General features: G+C 50.3%; 12 protein-coding genes across 12 annotated transcripts; 7 read left to right on the forward strand and 5 right to left on the reverse strand.

Moving 5' to 3' along the window:
• Positions 1-20: 20 nt before the first annotated feature.
• N7506_004525 (uncharacterized protein) lies at positions 21-1,014 on the reverse strand (the record flags this gene model as incomplete). The annotated part of the gene is made up of 3 exons (XM_056953819.1): positions 21-460; positions 521-740; positions 796-1,014. The coding sequence occupies 3 exons, from the start codon at positions 1,012-1,014 to the stop codon at positions 21-23; spliced, it is 879 nt and encodes a 292-aa protein (XP_056812708.1).
• A 317-nt stretch (positions 1,015-1,331) lies between these two features.
• On the forward strand, positions 1,332-2,302 carry N7506_004526 (uncharacterized protein; the record flags this gene model as incomplete). Its single annotated transcript, XM_056953820.1, has 2 exons — positions 1,332-1,432; positions 1,492-2,302. The coding sequence occupies 2 exons, from the start codon at positions 1,332-1,334 to the stop codon at positions 2,300-2,302; spliced, it is 912 nt and encodes a 303-aa protein (XP_056812709.1).
• On the forward strand, positions 2,299-2,679 carry N7506_004527 (uncharacterized protein; the record flags this gene model as incomplete). Its single annotated transcript, XM_056953821.1, has 1 exon — positions 2,299-2,679. The coding sequence occupies one exon, from the start codon at positions 2,299-2,301 to the stop codon at positions 2,677-2,679; it is 381 nt and encodes a 126-aa protein (XP_056812710.1).
• Positions 2,680-3,171: 492 nt separating this feature from the next.
• On the forward strand, positions 3,172-3,916 carry N7506_004528 (DOPA 4,5-dioxygenase family protein; the record flags this gene model as incomplete). Its single annotated transcript, XM_056953822.1, has 4 exons — positions 3,172-3,242; positions 3,300-3,432; positions 3,493-3,550; positions 3,648-3,916. 4 exons carry the CDS (start codon positions 3,172-3,174, stop codon positions 3,914-3,916), a joined length of 531 nt encoding a protein of 176 aa, XP_056812711.1.
• Positions 3,917-5,894: 1,978 nt separating this feature from the next.
• N7506_004529 (uncharacterized protein) lies at positions 5,895-7,224 on the reverse strand (the record flags this gene model as incomplete). The annotated part of the gene is made up of 3 exons (XM_056953823.1): positions 5,895-6,031; positions 6,086-6,669; positions 6,734-7,224. 3 exons carry the CDS (start codon positions 7,222-7,224, stop codon positions 5,895-5,897), a joined length of 1,212 nt encoding a protein of 403 aa, XP_056812712.1.
• Positions 7,225-7,732: 508 nt separating this feature from the next.
• Positions 7,733-8,044, forward strand: N7506_004530 (uncharacterized protein; the record flags this gene model as incomplete). The annotated part of the gene is made up of 1 exon (XM_056953824.1): positions 7,733-8,044. The coding sequence occupies one exon, from the start codon at positions 7,733-7,735 to the stop codon at positions 8,042-8,044; it is 312 nt and encodes a 103-aa protein (XP_056812713.1).
• A 61-nt stretch (positions 8,045-8,105) lies between these two features.
• Positions 8,106-8,511, forward strand: N7506_004531 (translocon subunit SSS1; the record flags this gene model as incomplete). The annotated part of the gene is made up of 4 exons (XM_056953825.1): positions 8,106-8,190; positions 8,246-8,304; positions 8,368-8,428; positions 8,471-8,511. 4 exons carry the CDS (start codon positions 8,106-8,108, stop codon positions 8,509-8,511), a joined length of 246 nt encoding a protein of 81 aa, XP_056812714.1.
• A 684-nt stretch (positions 8,512-9,195) lies between these two features.
• N7506_004532 (WD40 repeat domain-containing protein) lies at positions 9,196-11,539 on the reverse strand (the record flags this gene model as incomplete). Its single annotated transcript, XM_056953826.1, has 6 exons — positions 9,196-9,440; positions 9,492-10,257; positions 10,310-10,666; positions 10,746-11,134; positions 11,185-11,259; positions 11,326-11,539. The coding sequence occupies 6 exons, from the start codon at positions 11,537-11,539 to the stop codon at positions 9,196-9,198; spliced, it is 2,046 nt and encodes a 681-aa protein (XP_056812715.1).
• A 1,077-nt stretch (positions 11,540-12,616) lies between these two features.
• Positions 12,617-13,272, forward strand: N7506_004533 (sorting nexin-3; the record flags this gene model as incomplete). Its single annotated transcript, XM_056953827.1, has 3 exons — positions 12,617-12,694; positions 12,785-13,187; positions 13,244-13,272. The coding sequence occupies 3 exons, from the start codon at positions 12,617-12,619 to the stop codon at positions 13,270-13,272; spliced, it is 510 nt and encodes a 169-aa protein (XP_056812716.1).
• A 577-nt stretch (positions 13,273-13,849) lies between these two features.
• On the reverse strand, positions 13,850-15,942 carry N7506_004534 (telomere repeat binding factor family protein; the record flags this gene model as incomplete). Its single annotated transcript, XM_056953828.1, has 3 exons — positions 13,850-14,750; positions 14,812-14,841; positions 14,900-15,942. The coding sequence occupies 3 exons, from the start codon at positions 15,940-15,942 to the stop codon at positions 13,850-13,852; spliced, it is 1,974 nt and encodes a 657-aa protein (XP_056812717.1).
• Positions 15,943-16,385: 443 nt separating this feature from the next.
• On the forward strand, positions 16,386-16,923 carry N7506_004535 (uncharacterized protein; the record flags this gene model as incomplete). The annotated part of the gene is made up of 2 exons (XM_056953829.1): positions 16,386-16,447; positions 16,515-16,923. 2 exons carry the CDS (start codon positions 16,386-16,388, stop codon positions 16,921-16,923), a joined length of 471 nt encoding a protein of 156 aa, XP_056812718.1.
• A 731-nt stretch (positions 16,924-17,654) lies between these two features.
• N7506_004536 (RasGEF domain-containing protein) lies at positions 17,655-19,185 on the reverse strand (the record flags this gene model as incomplete). Its single annotated transcript, XM_056953830.1, has 3 exons — positions 17,655-17,954; positions 18,032-18,520; positions 18,601-19,185. The coding sequence occupies 3 exons, from the start codon at positions 19,183-19,185 to the stop codon at positions 17,655-17,657; spliced, it is 1,374 nt and encodes a 457-aa protein (XP_056812719.1).
• Between the last annotated feature and the right edge of the window lie 258 nt (positions 19,186-19,443).

Consider the following 19,443-nt stretch of genomic DNA (forward strand, 5'->3'; position numbering starts at 1 on the left):
GATGTGGCCTGCAGGCTTGTTCATGCCTTGGTGGTCCCCACAAGCTCCTTGAGTGTTTCCTCCGCGCCCCGATACCACCGGCCCATCTCTTCTAGTCCATCACTCTCGCCCTGCTGCTTCTTGCGTTGTGCTTCTTGCGCTTGCGCAACAGCGTCGGACTTGCGTCGCTCGAGCACACTGGTCTCTCTCTCAATCGCCTCGGCTTCTCGAGTCTTCCGAGGTAAGGTGTTCTGCACAGCAGCTAATTGGCGGTTCAAAGCTGCCAGCTCCGCCTCGCGTTCAGCCAACAGTGCTAAACTTGCCGGCAAAGGAAGACTCTGGGACGAAGGGTTGTTGGCATCAGAGGGGCCCATGTTGGCAACCTGTTTCGCGCGAAGACCAGCAATGGTCGACTCGAGGGTCTCAATCGAGGCTGGCAGCGTGGAGAGCTGTGTCGTTTGAAGTTCAACATCCTTGTACCCTGTAAATGGCCCGACATGTCAGTCAGTTTGTTCATGGTTCCAAAAGCGCCGACACTTACGGCTTGCCAGATCCCGGCCCATCTGCTCCATTTGTTCAATCATCACTCGCACTTCTTCCTTTCGCGCTTTCAGTTCAGCTTTCACCTCCGCCATTTGCGCCTCCAGTTCCATGTTCTCATTGTGTCCCACGATCACTGGTGGGTCGCCCACAATTGAGCGCAGAAACTTTTCTTTCGTGACTTGCTCGACGTAGGAGAATCGAAGCTTGGAAAATAGCTCCTAGACAGAAGGTGAGTACGTGCTTCCCTGCGCGCAGCGCTTCGATACCACCCACCTTGTAATGCGAGAGATCTGCCTCCAGGGAGGACGGAGTGGGGTTTTCCAGATTCGAGGTCGAGATATCTGAGCCTCTTCTCGAGGGTGATGCATAGGAACTCCCCACATCGGTGGAAATGGGCTCACTGATGCGGACAATCGTGAGTCTTTTCTTCAAGTCTCCATCTTGCTCGAGCTGCTGGAGGGCCGACAATGCTTCAGCTGGTGTAGCTGCCATTTTGAATAAATCCGAGGGTGTGTTCGTATGTCAGAAGCCTTGCGCACGAGGAAAATCCGCGATTGGCGACTGCATAACAATCAAATGCGGGCGATAAACATTATCGCGATTGCCGATCCCGAAAGGCGGTCAGGCGTTTTGAGAGCGGCTTTGTTCTTGCCTCTCAGTCCTCGATCTTCGTTTCGTCTGAGAATCCCGTGTGATATGTTGCTTTGCATGGAATGGCTTTGAATACTACAGTTCTTATTTGATTATCTGCATCGGGCACCGTGCTAATTCTCCCTGACTGCCTCTGAAACCCCGCAATCTGCGACACAATGGACGACGAATATGTTGCGCAGCTTCTCGCCAAAGAGGCCAAAGAGAGCTCTTTGAAATACTCCTCTCAGGGTCTGAGTGCTCTGATGCCTGCGTCAAAGTCGGTTTTCAATCCACATCATGTATAACACAAGATACAATGTTGACTGGTAGCTACAGGCCAGCGAGCAACGCCCCCAAACCCAACACTCGCTTCCTGCGCAACCTTATAAAAGTGACCGATAGCCATAATACTGCTCTCAAACAGAAGGAAGAGAGGGAAGCGCGAGAGCGCATGCGTCAGATGAAAGCACAGGCATCAGGTGCTTCAGCTTCGACTTCGACAGACCGTACAGCTGGAAGATCTGATAGGCGAAATGAGCGGCGGGGTGATGATAAAGATGATCATCATCGCTCACACCGGAGAAGATATCGAAGTCGCTCTCCCACCGAACGCGACCGAACTCGACGCCATCGAAGAGACGAATACCATGAGAAGGGCGAACACCGACACAGGGAACGCGATGACTATCGACGGGAGTCACGAGAGCATGAGACGGCGAGGAACGATCGCAGGGAAAGAGATCGAGATCGAGATCGAGAGCATACCAGGCGACGTCGTGACCGATCCTACTCCAAATCGCAATCCCGCAGCCGTTCGCCACGCAGGGATCGAAGTACCGATCACCATCGCCATCGCCATCGAAGAACAGACCGCCAATCCGACCGCTACAAGCGTTCACGTTCGCGCTCACGTTCTCGTTCTGAGGAACGTCGCAAGTCTCGGTCTTCAAGACGTGTAGACCCATCGCCACGTCGCTCCCGCCCTGAATCTACTCGACGTGACCGAAGCCCGCCGCCTCCAAAAGCAATCATCACTGAGACGGGTGACGAATCGGATCCCCTCGAAGACCTCGTTGGGCCACTGCCTCCCGAAAAAACGAAGCCCCTATCCGCTCACGAGGACGAGGCGCCTACAAACCCAATATGAGTAACATAGATGCTCATTTTGCACCCGGCTACGATCCGACGACCGATGTACATTTGGAGGAAAACATGCATCCCGAGGGCGAACCCTCGCGCCGTCCCGTTGCGGGGCTCATGACCAAAGACGACGATTGGGATATGGCGCTGGAAGCGCTTCGCGACCGCACGCGTTGGAAACAGAAGGGAGAGGAGAGGCTACGTGCAGCAGGAATCAACGAGGAGGCGATTCACCAATGGAAGAATAATGCCGCCTTCACTGGGGCAGATGGAGAGGGGAAGCCGGAGGACGTGCAATGGTCGAATAAGGGCGAGGGACGAGAGTGGGATCGAGGAAAGTTCGTGAACGATGATGGGCACATTGATATTCGGGCTGCGTGGTAGTCCGACTCTATTCTTTGTTATTGGCGTTGGAAGGCTTTATGATACCATGCATATTCTATTTTCGCATTACTACCAACCTTGGAAACACTGGTTTATTACATATCCAAATGCAACACATAATTGAGGATCTATCAAACACCGCAACGTAGCAGAGTAACCCTGTGCTTCCCCAATGTCCGTTGCTATAAGTCTTCCAGGGCTGAGTTTAGTGACTACTTAAGCCGATAGTGGCGTTCCGCGGCTTTGTCAGAGCGGAATTCCGCCGACTCCGAGCGACAGATGGTGATAGAAAGACGTTTGCTGACGACAAATCAATTGTTAATTGGCTTTCCAAGCTATATAAATGTTGATTACCCTGCTGTCCTCAAAACTGATTGCTTAACCTTGAAACTCTTGGACGACGTCGACCTTCCTTATTCACTATATACCTACACTTCGGTGATATATCCAGCATCATTATCGTGTTCTCTTCTATCCACCTCAACCACAACCATGTCAGACCCATTTGCCTATAAGTACCCATCTCCGCTCGAAGTTTACGAGAACCCAGAGCCATTGTCCGAGTAAGTACTCCCTCACATGCCCAAGTGCACGATACGACCTATCCTAATACCCCACAGAGAGCGGAACGAGGATGGTAAATCATTGAAGAACCCACAGCATGGAGTTCTGAGCAAAGCATACGACGAATTCCCCGATCCTCTTTCCAAGGGTCGGGAGGGAGGCTTCGACATTCACATTTACCATTTCCAAGTATCGCACGCCTACTCCCGTGAGACTTGAAGGACCCTTCGCACTAATACTTTTGATCAGAATAACCCCGAGCAAGTCAAATTCGCACAGGCACTACATGAACGCATTAGACGAGAATGTAAGAGCACTCTCTTGTTGCCCAGGTGGGATCTGGGAGTGGAGTCATCTTACCAGGCCTCACCCCATCTTATCTGATCTACCGCTGACAAGAATAGTCCCCGAGCTACGAATCTATCGCTTCTGGGACCGACCTATTGGACCTCACCCAGTGGCAATGTTCGAGGTGAACCTGTTCACACCCGCTCAATTTGGCGCTTTTGTTCCCTGGTTGGTTATCAATCGCGGTCCTTTGAGCGCGTTGCTCCACCCCAACACTGTGGAGTCGGAGGACGAACGTAACCATACTCAACGCGCAACCTGGCTGGGAGATCGCCTTCCGTTGGATACGAGTCTTTTTAAGAAGCGGGACAGCCAGCTCAATTGATATGAGAGCGTAGTGGGCTTTTTTATGCCCCACATGGACACCATATTCTTCTACTTTGTACATATTGAAATTTTGAAATGATTGGAACCCTTCCATCCTCATTCCATGGTTTTTGTATTGTGTCTAATGTTTATTTTAGGTGGATTGATTGGCTACTATGGATTTCCTAAAGACCCCTGGAGAGTATGATCTGGACTTGGCTTCAGGGCTGAAGGCACCCCACCAGCAGAAGCTTTTGATCCTCTCTGATCTGCGCCAAGGCATCTTCGACCATGAATCTAGCGAAGCCTTACAGCCAACCTTGAAACAATCTACATCACAATTTGTGAAGAAGTCTCCAAGAAAAAGAAGGATTTAAATTATTTCTAAACTGTAACAGGATGGGTCAAGATATTGGCATGCCACACACCCTCAGTCAGACAAAAAAAAAATATGTAAAATTGATATTGGCACTCTTAGAGAACCACAATTTGCCTTGTTGCCCACTGCCATTGATCTCATTTATCTCGCTCTACTCAACCTTCTTTTGACCTAACATTCTTACACTCAATCAATTGGCTTAGACTCATCACCTGCAAGCTGCGACAATGCCAAACGCAGCATGTTGTGTTGGACAGAACTAGGTTGGCTATGTTGTAGATCATTTGAGATGGTTCAACGTGATAGTAGCCCACATGTTGGTCTACTATGCTTTTGTATTTGCTACCCAGTCAGTCGCCTGCTTTAGAAGTGGAGGAAGTGTCTCACAGTGAAAGTTGAGACATTTTGAGAGCAGAATCAGAATCAGAGAAAAGCTTTCTCCCATATACAACTCGTTTCATCCAATAGCTCTTTTATCCAACATATGCATAAGTTTGCCCACAGCCCCCTCTTTTCAGATGACACTACTCGCTTTTAGATACCTATTATCATTGCTGAAAACAAAACCACTCCATGTATAGACAATGGCCAAGCGACGGTCAAATCACATCCAAGTGACGCCCAGCAAGCTACTTGATAGATCGAGTCTATAGGTACACACCCTCTAGAACTACCTTCATTCACTGTTAATATTAATCATAGTATAGATCTGTTTATAGCCAGCGGCTATGTTACGGCTGAGTGACAGTCAAGTGACGTCCGAGTGAATATCCAGCAAGCTATTTGATGGATCAATTCAACATACACTCTCTAGAACTACCTTCGTTAACTATCATTATCGATCATAGTACTCCGTACAGATCTGTTTATGGTCGACGGCTAAGTGACGTTCAAGTGACGTGCGAGTGAATATCCAGCAAGCTATTTGATGGATCAATTCAACATACACTCTCTAGAACTACCTTCGTTAACTATTATTATCAACCATAGTACTCCGTACGGATCTGTAACGGGTAAGTGACGGCCAAGTGACGGTCAAGTGACGTCCAGCCCTGGCGAAGCCGGCGTAGTGGGTGACGATTCACTTGAGTTCGGTAGGGAGATTGGCACTACAGTAGCCCTACGTGCCCTGCCAGTGTTCACAGGTGTACCCTAGCCAGATGGTCTTACCTACAAGTAGCCCCCCCTTTCACGGTTACGTGGGGCATTACCTACTATTGCATAAAGTCGCCCACCTGGGCGACAGCGTTCCGAATCTTATATGATTGTATACGGGCTACCGGAATTCTTTTCGTAATTTTTGAATACTCGACCTTGACGCCAAAATAACCTTGGAACGGGCAAGTGACGTAAAAGAATCTACAGGTATGACGATGGTATACCTGGCTGTGCTCTAGATTAATAACTACAGCATTCGAGAGCGCGAAAAATAACGAAAAAGAAATAAATTAACTCCATTGATGAACCTGTCCTTTGCGCCGATGGCTATGAAGATTCGGCTTCAGTAGCCCTTCCCACGTGCCAAAGCAACGCAAAATCTCAAACGGCCCAGGCGACGGGCAAGCAACGGCCGAGTCCCTTCCCCGGGGAGCCACCCCAGCTCGGCGCGACGGGGCTCCTAATCCTGACGGCTGCGCTTGGCGCCGTGAGGGTTAGAGCCAGGGCCACCCTGGTGCCCGTTGAAGAAGGCACCGGGGTTCTGGCCTTGGCCCTGGTTGAAGGGCTGGGCGGGGCCGCCCTGGAAGGGTGGTTGACCTGTGCGGAGAGGTTAGATCAGAGAAGTGGTAATTTATAGCGTAGATGACTCACCCGGCATGGCCATATTGCCACCCATGTTCGCTCCCATTCCTTGCATCATGTTCATTGGGCCCATGCCGCCCATTGCGTTCATTGCGGGGTTCATACCCATCGGCATCATGTTGTGGCCTCCCATGTGGTTGCCGCCACGACCACGGTTGCCAGGACCGCCACGCATCGGGTTGCCCATCATGTGGCCACCGCGGTTGTTGAACCCGTAGTTAGGCATGCCGCCCATACCACCGGTGAAGTTACCCATCATGGGGTTGGGGTTGCCCTGGAATGGCATTTGGTTGAAGTTGTTGTGGCCACCACGGTTGTTGTAGTTGTTGTAGTTGCCACGGTTGTTGTTGTAGTTGCCGCGTCCACCACGGAAGTTGCCAGCGTTGTTGTGGCCGAAGTTGGAACCGCCCTGGTAGCCACCACGAGCGTTGGGACCAGCGCGCATGGGCGTGTCCTTGGGCAAAGTCTTGTAAGGGTTCACGTTGGGGTTGGCGTAAATCGCGGTATGCTTGCGACCTGGCTCGCCAGTCTGCTCAATGGCATGCTTGGCAGCGGTAGCAGCCTGAGGGGTGGTGAACTTGACGTAGACTTGACTGTTGAACAACGAATGTTAGTTTAGATGTAATTTATCAGTCCGTATGACACTGTTTTTCTTACCCCTTGCTCTTTCCATTGACCTTGTGCTCGCTGAAGGTCAGTTCCTTGAGCTCGCTTTCGACGCCGGCCTGGTTGATCGTGCCGCGCACATCTTCTTCGGTTTTCCACCAAGCAAGCTCGCCGAGTTGCAATGCATTGGTTGCGGAAGGGTCGGAGGGTTCGTCGATTTCCTTTCTCTTGGTGCCCTGAGGAGGAGCAGGCAAAGCGTGGGTTGAGGCTTGCTGCTGAGGGCCAGAGGTAGAGTTCACCTGCTGAGTGGGCTGGGTGGGCTGGGTGGGCTGAGCTTGGGGAGCGGGGCGCTGAGCTTGACCCTGATCGGTAACATTCGAAGACTGGGGATCCGACCGGTCAATTGCTCCGGAGCTGGAGGCAGGCAAGTTTCCAGGAACATCGAGGGCAAGCTCAGAGTCATCCTGGGTAGTGGCGTCATTGGCACTGTAAGTACCATCGCCGTAGATGTCAATATCGAAGTTATCGTCGTCGGTCGCCATTGCGAACTAGATTAGTATTCAATATCAATGACTGAAGATGAATATTGTTCGATTAGGCCAGTATGTACAGGCCCTTGATCTTCTTCTTCTTTCCGCTTATCAGCAAGCCAAGGTGAGAGATTCACTTCTGGAAAACACACGCCATCAATTAGCATTGAAGACAACATGGTAAATGGTCATGGACAGTGTGAAGATCAGGTGCAGGGAAAGCGCAATTCTCGAAGTAGGTCCTGAGAGCTCGCGTGCCTCAGTTCTCGCAGAGACATTAGACGAAAGCAGATTGGCCAGGGTCCTTGAGAGCACAAAGGAGGAACAGACATGAGGAGCAAGGCCTGACAATACGTACAAATCCGAGGCGGATCAAGTAAGATGCTTCCGATGGAGACAAGACTTGCGCGAAGCGACGCAGAGGAAGATGGGTCCGAGAACCTCGGGTACAGATGAAATAAGAGAAAGGATGAATGGAACACGCAGTATATCTGCCACAGAAAGGCAGAGAATTCACAGAATGGGGATGCGTGAAGGGGAAGAAGAAGAAAGAGGGAAGAAGGAAGAGACAGAGAGGATGGGTTCAAATAGTGCTGTGAACGATGCGCGCGAGATGAACTGGGCAGGCGCGCAGTCAGTATCGGTAAGACCAGAACAATCCGTTGCTGCGGACGATAAGTACTGGCAGAATTCCCAGAGCTGGCGAGATAGAACGATGCGGAACACTGAGGCGATGACCTCGGCGTGTTGCGATGAGCTCAGCGACGGAAAATCACATGATCCGAGCCACCCCGGGCCCAGAAACGCCATTAGAACCACCTGTTCTCATTGACTCCTTGACATCCTTTTTTGCACCACCCAGTCCTCTTCCTCTTCGACTCCAATTCATAAAAATGTCCGAGACTTTCCAAGAACTTGCCGATATTCCCAAGGACTTTGTCCGGGAAGGCACTCAATTTGTTCGCCGTTGCACCAAGCGTATGTTGATCGGCATTCATCATGCGAATTTCTGGAATACTGACATTCAGCGCAGCCGATAAGCGCGAATTCATCAAGATCAGCCAAGCTGTTGGCATGGGTTTCCTCGTCATGGTGAGTATCATACTGGCGACCCCTGGATCGAGTGTGCAAGACACAGGCTGACATCGTGAATAGGGAGCCATTGGCTACTTCGTCAAGCTGAGTATGACTTCCAAGGCCCGGATCTTTGTCCGCGGTATCCGATAACACGTATTCACGTGCTAATATGCTTCTGCAGTCCACATTCCCGTCAACCAAGTGCTGGTCGGTGGCGCATAAGGGATCTATGCATCCAAGGTGTCTTGAACTCCTGCCACAAGCCTGGGGGATTAGAGAAACCTATGAAGGAGGAGGAGGAAGCGACAGAGAGAGTTAGTGGCATGGAGGCGTGTCTTGGCGTGGGGCGACGACGACGACGATAATACCGGCGCATTGTGGGCGTAACGTTGCGCACCTTACCTGATGACATCGTCGTGAATGTGCCTCCGATGACTCGCATCGCCGAGCTCGAACCCACCTGTGGACACTCAATCAGCACCCGACTCGCTCACCTGATGTGCTGCTGAGCACTTTTGTTTCTATGTTTTGAAATGCCATGGCGAGCGCTGCCACTTGGCTCTTTTATTTGGACATGCGATGAGACCGTCTGACATCGCAATCCATGAGATACCACCGTTTACGCATCCTGTATCAATACAGACCCTATTCTCAGTTAATTGACAACCTGCACACATTCCTCGTCCTGGTAGTCGCGCAAATCCTCTGAACTGAAACGCCGCCTAAACAAAATCTTCATCTTCATCTCTGTATCTGGAAATTGTCATTTCTTTAAGGTAGGTACATCGTCATTCAGCAAATGTACGGAGGCATAAACCTCCCGCCAAAATGAGAACAACTGCGAACCTCAAAACCTTGAAACTCACCATTCTCAGGCCGCAGCCAGCCTAAAATTTGCTGCAGTCTTCACCATATCTCGGGTTCAGCCTGATCGTTCATAGCCCATCGGCGAACAGGCCGACTGCGAAGTGGTCGCCGAGGACGATTAAACGGGGCGTTTTCACGGTAATTGTTGAACTCGGGAATGGGACGCAACTTATCATCATAATTCTTGCCTAGAGGTGGGCTGCCTTCGTCAGTGGCGGCACCCCCATTCCATGAGTGCACAGTGCAGGTTCCAGAGGACAATCCCCAACCATTCCAGGAAGTTGCTATAGACTGTGTCAGCAATGGGACTTGAACAGACAAAATATAATACTCACCCGCTAAAACTGGGGCGTTCGGGTGCCAGCTTGCATCTCGAACACAAGTCCTCCATACCATCTCTCCACTCATCTCATAGGCCGTTGCGTATGCCTCTGGTTCACGGGGCCGTGAGTCGACAGTTGCTTCCCTGACGTCAATTGTATCCGCAAGTGTAGCATCCATGTTCCAAACGTAGACCTTTCCATCCTCGCTACCGCTATACACATAGCGGGAGTTTGTGCTGTCTGGTGGCGAGAAGTGGCATCGGATCAACGTCTTGAGCACACGATGACCCCTGTATGTAACAACAGAGCAGTCGTTCTTTGGGTTTTGGCGGTATTCCTCTGGATACGGTTCGAATCGGTAGTCGAATTCAGTCATGTAGCCATGAGGGTCGAAATCCTCCACGTCAGCCGAGGTCATCATCTTGCGCAAGTCCCAAAGCTTCATTGTCTGGTCCTTGCTGTTGGACAAAACATATCGACCGTCGCCTTTGCTATCAACATATGTCAATCCTTCGGTGTGGCCCATGAAGGCTCCGGCTTCACGCCCGTCGCCCATAGATCGTCGATCCCAAACTCGGATTGTCGTGTCATCGGACCCAGAGTATAAAATATGTGGTGACGATGTATCACCGTAGCAGACTGCGTTGACATGGTGCTCATGTCGATCACGTAGATTGAGAACGGGTTGCTTCGTTTCTATGTCATAAACGATGACCGAGTCTTCCGAGGTACCCGCGACGACCTCACGTCCATCTCCTGAAAATCGGAGAGACCAAATCTGTTCAAGGATTGTTAGTGAATTCCAAATTTGTACAGGTAAGTATACGTACTCCAAAATGCGAGCTCCCACGTTGCCTTCGCCCTTGTGGGGCTGAAAAATCGAGGAGAGTGGGATCCGAGTCGTCTTCTGGATCTGTCATCGCCATGTATGCTTGACTGCGTATTGAGCTGTAAACCAGAAACCGGTTGTCGGGACTCAGAGTCGCATCAGTGATGGTCCACTGGCCGAATGGATAATCGACGGTTTTGTAATATTTCCAGTCGTAAGGATCCGAAGTGTCGTACATCCGAACTTTGAAGTCTTGTGCACAACAAAAGAAGAAATTGCCATCGTCCGAGAATTGACCTGAGTAGCTTCGGGAGTCGTAATGAATGATTCTATCTGCAGCAGAGCCTGGAATCAAGCTCTAATCAACAAAGAAAACAGCAATTGTTAGTCCAAGACGGCAATTGAATTGCATGTAGTCGTTGAGACTGTGATCTTACCTGTGAAATGTATTGGTTCGCACGTTTGCGTACTCCGTGGGGGTCGACACCCAGTTCGCGCCACATGAGATTCGTCGCCAGCGACTTCTTGCGCTGCTTGAGACGATCGACATAGTATTGATCAGTTCCAAAATGGCCTTCACTCATCAATTTCTTGCCTTCTGGGTTGGGAACAGGAGGCAATTCGGCGGGGGGTCGTCTTCTGGCTGCTCTTACGTGACGACGTAGCATGGGAATGAAACTATCTTGGTCATCACTATCATCTTCATCGATGCTTGGTTGTCTCGGGTCTTCTTCGGAGCCAAACGGCCAGCCTTCTGGTTGTCGGAATTGAAGCAGGTTTTGTAATCCAGTCTCGGAAAGCAATTCTAATATTCGGGTAGTCGGAACTGTACCTAGTTAGCCATCATCCCATGGGGCAATCGGCCGCGCGACATACGACGTGTTCTTTCGCCATCCAAACCCGCGCCTGTGAGCTCGATCTCAATGTTACCGATGTTGATGCTAGGACTGTCTGATAAAGGTGTTAGTCTCCTAAAAAAAGTCACGAACCTGAATGTGCAAGTTCAGAGGATTTTACCATCTAGAGTCAGAGGGTCCATCGACTGATCTGCAATCGTACCGTGTATCTCCCATTCGTTGTCGAGGTCATTGTCGTTGTCGTTGTCGTGGGTGGGGTCGTAATCGGGATCGGGATCGGATTCAGACTCAGATTCTTCTAGCCATTCGTGTGCAGGATGCCAGATTGCCTCCGACTCTTCGGGGGAACCTCGTCTTTCGGGACTCGGGCTCATGGTGTCGCTGTGGGGGAAACTGGAGAAGAGTAAATGCTTATCGTAGATAAGTTCCACTTGAAGTGAGGTCACCGCTTTGTTGATCCTATTCAGGACTAGCGTTGTTATTAACTCCGAGCTTAACTCCGGGCCGAACAAATCGAACTCTTACCATACAACACACCCAATGTTGCTGTTTCGTAGTGGAATTTTCAAGTCGATTCAATCTCGAGTGTCTGTGGGCAGTTAAATGCTTTTGAAAGTTTGTTAAACTCATTGAGTTGGCAGGTCGATCACGTGGTGGCAAGCAACTCTTATTCAAGCCCATCCAGCCAGGACTTTGGGAACATCTACACCACGGGAACTGTGATTAAGAGATACAGTATGCCTTCTCATAAATTGGCCAGCTTACTAGGTATAATTCTATGGAGTTATTTCCATTTGCTGCCTACATATGCATCCATGGATGTTGTGCAGTGCTTACACTATGGCATATCTATGTTTGGCAATGGCAACCCTTCTACCCCTGGGCAATGTTCAAACCATCACGGAGTTGAATTGACCAGCTAAATTACATAGCTTTCTGATAATTAGATACAGATACCGAGTCTCACCAATTGATGGGAGAGTTTCAACGAAACAAAGGCTGGGGGAAGCGCATAGGCAACACTGACCAGCTATCCTTGGACCTTGAGTTTTTTTTTATCACAACTTGGAGCAAGGTACCTGAGTGTTCAAATTGTATGTATTCAATTTTCGATCATTTCATGGTATATGTGGATCTCAGGGGCATTAATAAATCTCAAGTTTCAGGAAGAATGTGTCAATTCCAACTATCGCAATAGAAGGAAGACGTTGAGAGATAAGCTAAAATGGCGGACTAACAATTGTCCCGAGGCCCCACTATTACTCTCCAAGTTCCGAGCTCGGGCTTCGTATGCTGTCTGTGTTCAAGACCAGGCAAATAGCACGAGACGAAGTTGTCCAAGCGAATACCGAATACCTGACTCGCGGTCGCATCTGCCTGCTTGAAGAACAAGTCTCGCTTTCGCATCACCCTGCTCCATTCCCCGCCCTCACCAACTCAACCCCACCATCATGCAGTCCGTCCCAGAGTCACGACAGCAGTCATTTGAGGAGATCTACGGACCCCCAGAGAACTTCCTCGAGATTGAAGTAAGTCCATTTCGCAAGCCTAATGCGAACTGTTCACTCGACTTCCCCACCTCCATTCGCTTCAAGTCTCGTGCCCACATCCCACCTTAGCAAACCCCGGACATCCCCACCCAAACCTCGTCATTACCCCCATTACCCACTCCAAATAGTAGACTGACAAGCCGAATCAAGGTTCGCAACCCCCAAACCCATGGCACATCGCGGAACATGTACACATCGTATGAGATCGTGTGCAGCACCAACATCCCCGCCTTCAAGCTGAAACACTCGGTCGTGCGCCGTCGGTACTCTGACTTCGAGTACTTCCGCGATATCCTAGAGCGCGAGAGCACGCGCGTCACGATACCCCCGCTGCCAGGCAAAGTGTTCACGAACCGGTTCAGTGACGATGTCATTGAGCACCGTCGGGAAGGTCTCCAGCGCTTCCTTCAGATTGTCGCTGGACACCCCCTCCTGCAAACCGGAAGCAAAGTTCTGGCAAGCTTCATACAGGGTAAGCCGGCTCCCCCGCCTACATTTATGTCGAACAGTGCTAATCTAGATGTGTAGATCCCAACTGGGACCGCAATGCGTGGTAGATCTCAGGACTCCTGTCAGCTTAGTCTTTATTCAGCGTGCTTCATTGTTGGGGAATGATTTGATTCTCGCATCGAGTCATCCCTAGGCATCCGCCTCCCATCTTCTTTTGTTCCCGTCCTCATCTCTCTCTCCATCTTACATATCCTTTATACGGCAGACTTCTTGCGATCAAAATTTACCCGCGACTGTAAGCTATGAGATGGCCGTTACATGATTTCACTTACGCTTGTTTGATATCCGAATCTATTGCTATTCCCCCCGCTAGCAGCATAGGGAATAGCCTATTGAATGTCCAATACCAATTACAATGAACAATTGTTAGAATGTGTAAATAACTTTTGGTTTTTGTAAAGATAAATAAGCAAAGACCATCGTGTACTGCGGGATATAGATCAATGACAAACAAACCAGAGCAAGAAAGCTGATGACAAGAGACAGTAGTAATCCAAGAAATACCGAAAAGGGGAAAGGGCTGGAAAACAAGAAAAGAGAAACATTACAAAGTGATACCGAGAAAAAAGTCGAGGTCGTAGCATGCGTTCACATCATAGCATCAATGAGAACGCTGCTCCATGCTTAGGTCAATTCATCCCAAGTCATCGGAGCAAGTGTGTTGTCTCCCCACGGCGCCTCGACCGCCGAAGAAGCCGGACCAGAGCCTTCATCCAAGGAGAAGGAAAGCCCTCCCGCGGCTGGGAGAGACATGGACTGGTCCAAAAATCCATGATGGGGTGGGGGCAGGAACGCCGGGTCAATCTGGGTAGGATTAGACTGAGAAGGAGTAGGAGGTTGACCTTCCCTCGCATGGCGAGGGGTAGCTAGATTCGGGGTCGTGTGACCCTTACTAGAAGAGTTTTCGCTAACATTGGCGAGATTCAGACGAGGTGTGGATGTGCCTGCAGAGTCCGTTTGGCTCGGACTCTGGCTTGTCATGGCTTTGCCGCTCACAGAGCCACCGTCGCGATAGGCGTGGGGAAACTTGGTTCTGAACCTGTCACGCAGATCAGTTGCTTTGCGATGACTGAGGTTCAATCTTGGATCTTGTTGGATCAGTGTCCATTGAAAGCCGTGGACGGCGTAGCCCTTCAGCAAGGCTTCATCTTCTGCGGTGGTGAAGGGGCGTCTTGAGCGACGTTTGGTCTGCGCAACGTGGGGCTCTGGAATGCCGAGGGATTCTAGTGTTGAGCGGGATTGAGCTGATAGGGCAGGTGCACTGTTGCCTGATGAGGGTGACATGACATTGCCGTATTCGGAGTCGGGTGTAGAAGCGATTGTACTTGGGGTTGAAGAGGGGCGGGAGAAGACTGATGGGCTTCCCGACGCAGTTGTAGAGTCGGAACCTCCTGATTCGGTGCGGTTGAGTCGGGGCATTTGCATCTTGGTGGGCAATTCATCGGGGCCTCCTGATTTGGCGTTGAGTAGGGCGTTAGTGAGGGTGTCGTGTAGTTGTCTTGCAGCTTCGTTGGGGTCGGATGCACTGTCATGCGGGTAAGTAAACCATGATAAGTGGAATGGGAGAAGTTGGTTTGATTGCTTACCGGTACGCCCATGGACATAGTACTCGGAACCTGGTGGGGTGATATCAGCATGAGACCAAAAATTGACTTGGAAGAGCATGTTCCGTACCTGTCCTTGAGATTAGATGCGGTCCTTTGGTTAAACTCCAATTCAGGTTGTGCCAATATAGCAGTCCAATTTCCAATCCCACATTTGACCACACCCCGAAGTAAAGTAGTAGTCTCTTCGTCGGTCCATCTTCTCAAGTTTTTGCGAGATCGGCCTCGAGTTTTCGGCGAAATGGGTGCATCTTCCTTGGGGGCGGTGGGCAAAGGACTGTGGGATTGGGATGGATCTGCTTCACGGGGTAATAGGGCGATTTTATTAGGCTCGGCTGTGTTAGTATTTTGCAATCTTTCATCGTTATAGTTACGAGCATCATTTTCATCCACACTGAGTGATGTGCGCAACATTTCTTCAATGCGAGCACCACGTTTCTCCGCAAGCTGAACATCCATCGAGGTGCCCTGGCCTGGGGTTGGGACCCCCGCATCAATATCTGCATCGCCTCCCGAGGGTTTGGTCAGAAGCTGGGAAATGTTAGACCCAACCTCGATGGGAGGTAGGAAGGCAGCGTTCGGCGGGGGCTCATTCAGTCCATTAAGAATGGCAAATGGACCAAATGGCGGAGGCCGTTGCTCCTTCTGGGCTTGCGGAATGGGCAGTTGTAGATGCTCGCTGAAAGAATCCGCCTGGTGTTCTAAGCGGCGACGCTTTCGGGTCGCTTGAGCAGCGCCATCATCGAACGACGTGGAGAACGGGATCTTTTCCAAGGCACGCAAATTCACAAAAGCGGGGAGGATAGGCCTCGGCGGCCGTTCCACGCTCGACGGTGAGTCTGCTGGCGTCTCGGTTGTCTTGGTCCGCGCTGCATTGAGGAACTCCGTCACTGTCGGGAGACCGGCCTTTGCATTTGCTGCCTCGCCACTATTGCCGTTCGTAGGTATACTGTTTGTTTCCCTTGCTCCGCTGGCATTTGGCTCGAGGGGCGACGGGACACTTAGGGTTCGGGAGGAAACCGGTTCTCGGAGGGGAGCGATACGCAGAGAAAGTTGAGGTAGTTCGCGGAGCGCTGATTCATCAAGAGGCCTTAAGGCATTGGACGACTCCATTTCCAATCGGCTCTTATGGGTTTATCATCCCGGGCATTGTCGCGTCCATAGTAATTTGCAGAAGATGAAGCATTCGATAAGAAGATGATAACGGGAGTCTACGGGCGGTGACCCGTGCCAGTAAAGTGGGTTCGGGCAATACGTCAGCCTCTCCATGACTGTTCTGTTGATCTCCCCTGGCTCATTATTTGACTTCTCCATATTTTTTGAGATGGTCAATTGAGTCTCTACCCCTTGCCTTCATTGCCCATTCAATTCCTATTCATCTCCGAGCGGTGTATCTGACAACAGTAAGTCTTCCATATCAAGGTATCAGGCACGGAGTACGGAGTACATGAAGCCAACTTCGGGTTTATGCAGACCGCTCCGAGCGCATTGCAATCAGAACCAATACGCGAGCAATAAGACACAGAGAATAACGTTGGGACTTACAGAACTTCAAAATGCCCACTATCTTCCCAACATGGCCACACATACTCTTTGGCATTCTCGAGCCTCTCTCACTGTATGGACATGAATCGCAAGCTTCCTACCTCACTCATATATACCACTGACACCATCAACTCTAATAGAGCTCTAGGTAGTGCTTACCCTCTTTATGATCTTCAAGGCTTCATCACAGGCCAGACCCCCACCACTCCCGCGCCGGCCACCTTACATCCAAGCAGCGTCGCTTTGGCCTACCAGCTTGGTAACCTGTATTCACTCTTATTCCTGGTCGGTGTTGGAGTGTGCCATGCCACAACAGAGCCCAAAGTTCTGCGCAACTACCTGGTTGGGCTAGCCATCGCAGACGTAGGCCATGTGTATGCCACATACTTGGCGATGGGCTGGGATGCATTCGTGAACGTTGGAGCATGGAACAGCCTGACCTGGGGTAACATTGGGGTGACAGCCTTCTTGTTCGTCAATCGGATTGCATATCTATGGGGAGCATTTGGATATGCGAAGGCGCCTAAGGCGGCTGCAAAGCAGCAGTGAAGCGTTTTGTGTTTTTATTGGTTGGACCAATCCGTACCCTGCCTCTCTGAATTAGAACAGAAAAAAAGCAAATAGAAAATGTGGCACAGGGACCTCCAATCCGACCTGCATGAGACCGCATATTTGTAATCCCGACTTCAATCATGCTATCGCCTGGAGCGGCTTTTCGGATGCAGTGGATGTGAGCTGATTCGCAGGCTCTTTGAGTGGCCTCTAAGAAAGAGGGGTTGCGTGGACTGTGACTGTGACCATATGCGCTACTCTGGGCCGTGTCTAGACAGTTGACACAGGGCCTAACTGCATGGGATCCAATAGGAGTTCTCATCTCAGACTACAATGCATTGGCCCTTGGATCATCACCAAAAATAAAAACATAAGATTCATATTAGTAGGCAACGCCAAACTCCCTGATGCTGCCCGATACTAGCATGGGTATATAGATAGAAATACAGGTCATGAAATCGAGCATTTCAAGTCATAGGCAGTGTCAATCGGCCCCCTAGTACTTCGTACAGAGTACTGCTGCCAAGAAAAACGCACAATCAATGCATCAGCTGCTCTGAGACAAGTAGGCACGGCGAGAAGTCTTCAGCCCCCCGTCAACGTGGGGCGGTCTCGCCATCTGCAGCCAAAGCAAGCCAAGCACACTCCCTTTTTTTTTATTCTGTTACCGAAGCTAGCGAGCGACCTCAGTCGTAAGCTTTGATTTGATCGTCCTGTATGCGGGCTTATTAATTCCTCTGCAGGAACTGTAAAACCGGTTCAAGCCCGGCATCGCCGTTGTGTTTGAAATCGCGGATGTGGGGGATCAGAAAGGGAATTCCAGGGTATTTTTTGTAATGTCGCCGGTAGTTGACATAGTTCTCAGTCGGGCTCGTGAGAGATGCAACCTCGGAAGTGACGAGGGCCTCAAAGGCGACTGTTGCTGCTGTGCCGTTGTCCAGGCCGGTGCGCATCGTGGAGATGGAATAGTTGCGAAGGCCACTAACCATGGCCATGAGAGAGTGATAGTTTCTTGTTGCTAGTAAACTCTGAAATCACACAGTCAGATCATTCTTAATGCTTTAAAGTTGGTTTTTTTTCTCGACGGCTTCAGGTAAATACTCACTTGTGAACATTCTTGAAGATATGGGGTCAGGTCTGGAAGGGCGCAGCAACATTCCCAAACGGAGATACTCAAAGTCCGCCAATGTACAAACAATTGTCTCACGGTAGCATTATCTGCTACCAGCTTCTGTCGGTTGATTTCGGTGAAATGCTGTTCATCCAGACCTTTCATATTGAGTGCCAAGTCCATTGGCGATGGATACAAGAGACAATCCTCCAAGAAGGCAGTCGAGGTATCGAACGGAGCTTTCCAATTCATATCCGTAGCATGAGCATACTGTCGGCGAAAACGAATTGCCAGAACACTCAGCATCTTGAGCATGTCACTAAGTCGTCCAGGCTGATCCTGGAACATTTCCTGGATTGGGCCTGCGATGAACCCAAATCCAGGTGTGTTAGGATTAGGCATGTCACGGTTGCTACCAGGTGCGACAGTCAAAAGACTACGGAGCAACGCTCGGTGAGCAAAGGGACTCCGCGACCGCAGGTGCTAATTGAGGTCAGTCTGGAGTCTGGAAAGGGCTGCCGGCTTTTTTTCTTTTCTTTTCTTTTCTTTGGGGGGGCTCATACCTTTTCCACATTGGAGTAGAGCGGAATGTCTTCCGGGTGGGCTTGCAGATGATTTAGGAGAATGAGATAAAGAGCCGTATGTTGTTGTAAGAACCAGTCGACAAATAAGGCATTGTAGCCAAGAGCAGCACGAACAAACTCCTCGAATTCAATTTGGCTGAAATGAAGATGGCTTTCATTCTCAATTGCGATGGCAATCTCCAACGCATCCAACGTCGGACTTGACTGTGGCGGGAACCAACTCCAGGGAACGGCCTCGAAGGGTGGGATACTTGACCGACGTAGAATTTCCTCCACTCTCTGCATATGGGAGAGACTGTCAAGAAGCTGGTACTCATGGGGCTCTGACAGTGCAATCAAGAAAGTATCGATAGTGTCTGCATTCCGAGAGCGAAGAGAAGTCCTCGGGAAGTTTTCATCACGAAAGAGTCCGAATCGAATGATTCGGCTAATTTCTTGAATGTCGAAAGCCCAGAAGACGGTTGTTGCTTCATCCTCCCACCAGCGATACGAGACGAAGAAGGCTGGGATCTCAGCGGCGGTTTGAAAGATCTGGTGGGAATTTCCCGAGTCCGAGGCCATCATGATGGATTGAATCGACGATTGCTTTTTTCAATGGGTGCTGCCCACGACCGGGGGTGATATTGCGCTTTCTCGAGGGTGACTTTTTTTCGGGGGGTGATTCAAAGGACAAATCTTCTGGGCTGATCAATTGCATTTACCTGATTACTGGCCAGGGAATCAAGGCCAACACATTAGGCAAAGTACACGTTGGCGCTCATGTAACACGGCGCTTGAATAAAGTAATTATGGGACAAAGATAAGGGGCATATGATAGACGCG

The sequence above is a fragment of the Penicillium brevicompactum genome, assembly GCF_028827555.1.
Source record: "Penicillium brevicompactum strain IBT 35665 chromosome Unknown utg000003l_segment0_segment0, whole genome shotgun sequence".
Lineage (NCBI taxonomy): Eukaryota > Fungi > Ascomycota > Eurotiomycetes > Eurotiales > Aspergillaceae > Penicillium > Penicillium brevicompactum.